Source organism: Taeniopygia guttata, chromosome 25, assembly GCF_048771995.1.
Source record: "Taeniopygia guttata chromosome 25, bTaeGut7.mat, whole genome shotgun sequence".
NCBI classification, from domain to species: Eukaryota; Metazoa; Chordata; class Aves; order Passeriformes; family Estrildidae; genus Taeniopygia; species Taeniopygia guttata.
The window spans coordinates 4205974-4213706 of NC_133050.1; the positions used below are offsets into that span (position 1 = coordinate 4205974).

A 7733-nucleotide genomic window follows, 5' to 3' on the forward strand; every position below is an offset into this window, starting at 1 on the left:
CGTCTGGGGTTTATGGCAAGGACCTGAGTCTTCATAGTTATTAAGAATTGGGTATTTCTGTTTTATGTTTTCTGCTCATCTCCCTGTTTCAGCTGAAACACCTTTACAAATATGCTGAGCCCTTGGATTCTTTCAGCCTTTCTCACCACATCCCATGCATCTCCTGTAACACACCTCTGCCTGTTTATTTGTCTGTGTCCTTCTGTAATCAGATTGTGCATGTGCTCCGAGAAAGGAAGAAGGGAAATGACCCTCCTCTTCATTTTCTTTTTTTTCTCTTTCCCTGGTAAAAATTACTAGTTAAGCTCCTGCATAATTTAGATTTGTTTGTTTTCCGCACTGTCCCTCTAGAGAAGATTTATCACCTTGTTCATTTTTAATTATGAAAAAGGTTAAAGGAAATGCTGAGGAAGTTAAAGAAATTAAAACAATACACATTTTAAAATGGCTCCAGTGTTCACCTGTGTTTTACTGTGATGGAATATTTGACATTTGTTTTGGTGTGTGAAAGAAGCTGAAATTAAAATGAAAGGTAGAAATCTTCTCATCTCTCTATTGCCTATTAAGTTCTGAGGTGTTATTTTATTTGTATGTCCTATTCTCAGTGCATTCCTGGTTTTCACACAAGATATCCAAAGCTGTGGAATGTGAAAACCATGTACTTGATTAAATATTTGAAAGATCTTTCCCTCTGTATTTCAGACTCAGGGTGGAAGTGGCAACTTCAGCTGGTCCTGTTCTAACCAGGCAGTAGCCACAGTGACAGTCAAAGGAGTGCTGAGCACGGGGAGCGATGCTGGGGTCAGCATTATTCAGGCGTTCGACGTGCGGAATCCGCTGCTGTATGGCGAAATGAAGGCAAGAGATTCATTGTTCAGTGATTGTTCTTGAATGTGGCTTTTGGAAACAGCAAAGGCACTGAGAATGCCATAGGCAATCCCCTTCCATTTCCTGCCCTGTGGCAGGTTAAGTGATTTGTTTCACTTTGTGCTTTAGGGAATCCAACCCTGTTCAGTGCATTAACTTGACTCCCATTTTTGCCCCTTCCTGATTTCCTTGGCAAGCCTTTTTTCCTGCTGGAAGTTTTAAGTGCAAGAAGGAAATGGTAATTAACTCCTGGCCTGGCCATCTAGGCAGACAAGCCAAACTAAAAATTCATTCTGTAGGGTGATAGGTGGGTGTTCTCCCTTGATACCAAAGGGTGACAGTTGTTATCGGGATGTACAAGGAAATTTCTGTCTGGAGAAGTACCTGAACTGAGCACCATGCTGCAGACAGACTGCAAATACCCGAGTTGGCCAAGAAAAAACAGTACTTTGGGAAAATTAGGAGAAAATGGCAATAAAAAACATAGCTCCCAAGAGGGATTTTGTGGTGTCTCTGTAGACCATCCCCTGTTCTTAGGTCATTGTGGTCAGTGTGTGTGGTTTGGAGTGAGGAGAATGCAGGAACAGTACATCGGGTGGCCCCAAAGGGAGGGGTGTGACATTAATTAAAATCTGTTCAGAATTTAGCTTACACACTCGCTCTGAAATTATTCTCTGAACAGCCTAAGATGCTGCTTTTTAGCAGCGCAACAGTTACCAGCTGGAGACACAGGGAGGAAGATTTTTTCAGCTTAAACTTCTTATCCTCAAACATAAGTCAAAGCCTGAAGACAGCAAGAAACCTTCTGACCATGCGAGCTTTCAGAGCAGTGTATTGCACAATCTGAATAGGTTATTTTTGAATGCTTTTTTTCCTGTGTTAGGAGCTGCTTTCTGTGTGGAACAGCTCTTCAGAGTTCTGTTTACTGACCTCAGTTTTTAGTAGTAGTAGTTTTAGGAGTAGTTAATACACACAGATTACAGCTTTAATTCTGTCCCATACAGTTTGGTATCCTGAAGCCATTTGCAGAAGATTAAGTAGTTAAGATCCTAACACAAGACCTTAACTTAAGATCCTTAACTTAAGTAGTTAAGATCCTGCAAATAAAAGCTGTGATTGCTATGAAATCTCTGGTCTGAGGTAGATTCTTTAATGGACGCTAAACCTCTCCCAGCTGGTGATGATACCCCCTGGCGATAGCACACAACAGTCCACACTTCAAAGTCAGTAAAGCAGAAGAGAGAATGACAGGAGCAGCAGTAAAAGGGAAGCTCACCAAGCTGCTGTGGGCTTGGGCTGGCGTGGAGCAGAGCAGTGACCCAGCCTGTCCCTGTTCCTTCCCTGCAGGTGTACGTGAGCGAGCCCAGCGCCATGGAGTTCACTTCCTGCCAGGTGGAGGCACACGTGGGGCAGGTGCTGGAGCTGCCCCTGAGGATCAGTGGCCGGACCAGCGTGGACAGGGGCGAGCTGGTCCCCCTGAGCGACTGCTCACAGCTGGAGCTGGGGGTGGAGCTGGAGAACCCTGGCGTGTTCAGCCCACTTGAAGGTGCTTTAACTCCCTCCCTGGTTTGGAAGTTAAATTGGTGACAGGTCACACCTCTCCCAAGTCACCCTTTTCCCTTAAATCACTGATTCATAGTTCTGTACAGTATCCCCACAGAACTGCCAACCTCAGAGGGGAGGGGAACCGAGTAGTTTTATTTTGAGGATAGATCTGCTTTTTTATGCAGAATGGTTTGAGTTGGAGAGACCTTAAAAGTTCTTCCAGCCCCACCCTCTGCAATGGGCAAGGACACATTTCACCTGTCCCAGGCTGCTCCAAGGCTTGTCCAGCCTGGCCTTGGCCACTTTTAGGGATCCAGGGGTAGCCACAGTTTCTCTGGGCACCCTGTGCCAGAGCCCTACCACTCTCTCAGCCAAGAATTCTTTCCCAGTATCCTATCTAAACCTGTTCTCTTTCAGTTTGATGCCATTCTCCCTTGTCCTGTCCCTACATATCTTTGTAAAAAGTTCTCTCCATCTTTCTGGTAGGCAGCCTTCAAACAGCTGTGTTGAATTTGATGGACAAGCCTGGGCATTTCTTTGCAAATAAGCTCTTGTATATTTTTAATTTATCTGACAGGAAGACTTAAGCCAACTGCTGATTTTTGCAGTGGAGTGAGACTGAAGGCTGAATTTCAGGGGTACACCAGGCTGGTGGTTGTGTACACCCACGGGCACGTGCGCCTCAGTGCCAGCATCGCCATCGCCGCTTATCTCCCGCTGAGAGTGAGTCTGCTTCCTCTGCTCCTGGAGAGATCCAGGATCCAGCACTGAAGAACCTTTACATGAGAGGGAGCAGGTTATGCAAGGAATAGGTTTGAAAAACTGAGGTGGGTGGGTTTACATTCCACCACTGGCTGGTTCAGTGAAGAAAATAAGAAAGAAGCTGAGTCCAGGGTCAGTAGATGGAAATACAGAAGAGGCTGCTTTCTTATTTTCTTGCCTCATCTGCAGAAGCCTAGCACTGACTGCAGGCTGAAGTCTTGAGTATTTCACCATAGCTTTCCCTCAATATGGAAAAAATGTTAGTGCAAATACTACAGATTTGTGTTTATAATGAATGTAATGTGATGTTGTGAAACAGAAACTGGAAAGGTTTTTGTGCACTAAATGTCAGGTTAACTGCTGTGGTGGTGAACAGCACAGGCTGTCCCAGGGATGCACATCAGTGCAGAATTTGTTAGACAGGTTTGAAGTAAAACTTGTGTAGGAGAATAACTACACACACAGAATTGTTCTGGAGAGAGCACTGGCAAGTGAAAGTACAATTTGACGTAATTTCATCCATTTTAAATACTTCTTTAAAAGTATAGCAGAATACTATCTCTCAGTGCTCATAAAAATATATTAAGGATCTCCCTTTTGCTGTAATTCTTCATGAGAGAGATGTGATTAAAATGCAGCTAAAACTTGTCTTTGGATCCGTTGCTTCCTTTGAATCTAATCCAGCTGGACAGAATCCTTGTGGATTTTGGTGCAGCTCTGTTTTTCACTAAGTGTGCTGACAAACCACTGCATGGGAGAAATCACAGTCTTATCCAAGTAGAGCTGTTCCATTCAGAAGGAGGTTTATTTTGCAGAGCACAACCAAACAGTGTACATAGATGATTAATTTTCAATTAATTAATTGATTACAGGCTATCGATCCACCATCAGTCGCTTTAGTGACTTTGGGTTCCTCTAAGGATATGTTGTTTGAAGGAGGACCGAGGCCATGGGTCCAAGAACCTTCCAAGTTCTTCAGGAACGTTGCTGCTGAGGATGCAGAAAGCATTGGCTCCTCTTTACTTGAACTTCCCACACCTCGAAACAGCAACTAGCACCGGGTTAGGGTGCTGTGCAGGAGCCTGGGAGAGCAGGTGAGTGCCAGAAGGGCTTGCTGTTGCCCTCCATCAGGTGCTGAGAACTGGCTCCAGACAGATTTATGGTGCCATATGCCTGTTATGTAGCTAGATGCTTTTATAATGAGCCAGTAAAGAATTTGGCTAAGTACCTTGTTTATGCATTTTGATGCAGATTTTAGAGTGAGCATTTCACAGCATTACATTAAAAGTGGTTTATGATGGGTTTTTTGCAGTATAAACCCAAGTTGTGGAAGCCTTATGTTGTGGGATGCATTGAACATCCTAATGAGTGCAGGTTCATTTTACATGAACAGGATCAGAGCAGAAGGTTACTGAGCAGGCTGACTCCTCTGTCTGACCTGCTCCTCTTAACTGTGTTACCTTCCAGTGTAATTCTGTTTATTCTAACAAATGGCAGCCCCAGGAATTGACTGCTCTACTCTCTGTGCAGCCTTGGTGAGCATGACTGTGCTCATTTTCCACTTGGTTTTGTTCTCTGCAACATACAGAAGTGATTTCTCCTGCTTTATTCACCCTCCTCAGCCCAGGAAGCTTTTAGCTTCAGTATAGTATTCTTCTGCAATTCTGCAAGGCTTAAGCATTTTGGTTGGGCTGCCAAGTTCCACTGATTTCCTCAGTGGACACTTTGCAAAGTGGAGCTGTTCCTGTCAGTGCAGATTCCAAAGGAACAGGCCTTGGTGTTGATGTGCAGGTCTGTGCAAGGCTGGCTGTCCCCAGCACATCACACCTGCGTGGCTCTGCCCAGCACCAGTGCGTGCGGGGATGGGGCAGGTGACCAGAGCTGCCTCAGCCTTCTCTGGTTTTATATCCACTTCACTTTGCTGAAGGCTAAAAAAGGAATGTAAAATAAAAGATAAGATGTTTTTAAATACACTGAAGTGACTATAAATGTTGCCTTTGGGCTGGTCTGTTCTCACTCTGCAAGAACACCTGCTGTTTCCTTTCTCAGTTACATGAGATTTGTTGTTTGAATCAAATTTGATAGTCATGAACATGAACACCGAGGAAAGAGTTCCCAGGAACAGTACTTTCATAGCGATAAAGAATTGTTCTTGAGGTGTGCTCCCTCTTTTGCATCTTCCTGTGTCTTAATAGTGCTGTAAATCCCCAAGCACTGTATTTTTGCTTTTCATTCTGATATCACAGTGTAACTGAGACCTGTGGAAATACAGCATGCCTGAACTAAACTCTTTCCTCATTTGCTGCTTTCAGGTTATTACCTTAACAGTTGGGAGCAGCCCCACAGTCACCAGCCCTTTCCCAGTGGTTGAGCCCACTGCCGTGAACCTCATCTGTGCTCTCCCTTCCCGGCTGGCTTTGATTCCTGTTTATGGCAGCCCTCAGCTTGCTCTCTCCTGCCCTTTGCTCCAGCAGAGCAAGCAACTGGTAAGCCTGGGAAGTGGCAGGAGAAGAAGGTGTTCTTACAGCTGAAAAATCAGTGTTTGGAGCTCCATGTGTGAAACATGGCAGCTGCTGCAAGAGGAGCAGTAACTGGTGCTGTGGCCACACTGTGCCCTTGGGGGCTCCTGCACAGAGCAGGCTGTGGGAGTCCTGCAGTAAATGGACAATAGATATGTGTAGATTATCAGGCATAAGGAACTTTGCTATTCTGTTTTTCTTGCTAACGGGTGTTGCCACATGTTGGCTGCTGAGTAAGCCATATTTTGTTGTGTTAATATTCCCCGGCAAATGTAAAAGTCATCCTCCTTCCCTAAAATGAATCATTTTAAAGAGCTTCTATGTAATAACAAGAGGAGATGGAGACTTCTGTGTATTGTTAGCCACCCCAGAGCTCACCTGCTTTTCTGGCTCCATTATGTGTCAGCTTACCTTGGTGCACTGCTGTTGCTAATGCATTTCACCAAAGCAACACCAGAATTTTGAGCTTTAACAAACAGCGCTGTTTGTCATCATTTATTTGAATTTTAAAAACAATTTCATTGAGCTGTGGTTCAATTCTGTTGTTGTTGGTTTGGGGATTTGTTTTTTTTTTTTAAGGTAATTCACTGGCTAAAAAAACCCCAAACCCATGCTCCAGTAAAACCCCCTTAGAGTTCAGAGATTCACAGAATGCTCTGAGTTGGAAGGGATCATAAGGATCATGGAGTCCAACTCTAAATGGCCCATACAGGATTTGAACCTACCTGGTGTAAGCAGCAGTATGCTCTGACCAGCTGAGATAATCTCAGGGCTGTTGGAGCACAGCTGAATGCCTTGCACTTGGCTCCTTTTAACAAACGTTCCTTATGCATTGATGTTGTACAAACCTCATGGAACTCAGCATATGTTTTCTTTAATGATTAAAAAATCCGGTTGTATCGGTTCAGTTCAAAATATTCCTTCTTTTTCAGGTTCCTGTTTCCAATTACCACAATCCAGTGCTGGATTTGGCTGCCTATGACCAGCAAGGCAGGAAATGTGATAACTTCAGCTCCCTTAGTATTGTGTGGGAATCCACAAATAAGGCCATTGCTCGTATTGAGACGGAGCTGCCAATGGAGCTGACTCTGAAGGAGGAGGGCAATGGTCAGAAGAAAATGGAGGGTATGAGTGGGCTGAAATGAGCATTTCTTTGTTTGACGGTCCAGATTAAATCTGTTTGGCAGTGTCTCATCTTGATTAAAGAAATTATTGTAATCTGCAGTCATACTTCAGTTTAAGGTCAATGTGCACTTTTTAGTGTGTGCTATTAAAGAGAGGAGAAAAAAGGAACCAAGTCCAATGTCTAGAACCTGTCTTGAGAGAGAAAGTTCTTGTCTGATGCGAATGAGCCTAGAGGAGCTGAATATATTTCTCATCTTTGTTGCATTCTAAGCTTACAAACTGTGGTAGTTGACCATGAGTTTGGAACTGCTGCCATCTCTGCCACTGCCACTGGATTCCAGCAGCCCCACCTGAAGGCAGCCAGAGCCCAAATACCGGTAACAGTACCTGGGGGGATTTGCCATTTCCCTGTGGTCAATGCCCAGTGGTCTGGTGGCTTTATTTCCTCCACACACAGTACTGTACAAATCAGGCAGCTCCCTGGTGCAGTCCGGTTCATTCTGCAGAGGTTTGATACTGGTTCATGGTTTTCCTGCTTTCCTCTGCACTAGGTGCTGCTATCCAAATCAAATTTGTCCAAGTCCTTGGGAGTTTTTTAACCATCTGAACAAGGGCATTGCAGAGAAGTGTTTCAGTTGGTTTTGTTTCAGTTTAGGGTTTTTTAATGAATTGGTGACTCTCTGCTGCTTGTCCTTCATTAAAGCAGCCATGTGCTTCATGCAGCTGTCACTGGGAAAGCAAATGGATTATTGCCCCTGCAGAGCTGGGTGGGAAAGTTCTGCATGAGCAAAGCAAAAGCTGACTGATTCCTCATATGGACCATGTGTTAGTCTGGGCTCTTGTGGGAATCCACGGCTTCCCTCTGGCTGCCCTGGCAGGTCTGGGACTCTGGCAGGGGTCAGGAACCCCCCTATA

The 7733-nt window shown here is 44.6% G+C and overlaps 1 protein-coding gene across 1 annotated transcript; it reads left to right on the top strand.

The window, feature by feature from the left end:
- Positions 1-852: 852 nt before the first annotated feature.
- Positions 853-4260, top strand: LOC140680558 (nuclear pore membrane glycoprotein 210-like). Its single transcript, XM_072918349.1, has 4 exons — positions 853-858; positions 2215-2413; positions 2990-3135; positions 4047-4260. Exons 1-4 carry the CDS (start codon positions 853-855, stop codon positions 4227-4229), a joined length of 534 nt encoding a protein of 177 aa, XP_072774450.1. The 3' UTR covers positions 4230-4260.
- The last annotated feature ends 3473 nt before the right edge of the window (positions 4261-7733 follow it).

Coding starts and splice junctions, on each gene's coding strand:
- LOC140680558 (XM_072918349.1), top strand. Junction 2,414..2,989: donor CGTGTTCAGCCCACTTGAAG/GTGCTTTAACTC, acceptor TTTATCTGACAG/GAAGACTTAAGCCAACTGCT. Junction 3,136..4,046: donor CCGCTTATCTCCCGCTGAGA/GTGAGTCTGCTT, acceptor AATTGATTACAG/GCTATCGATCCACCATCAGT.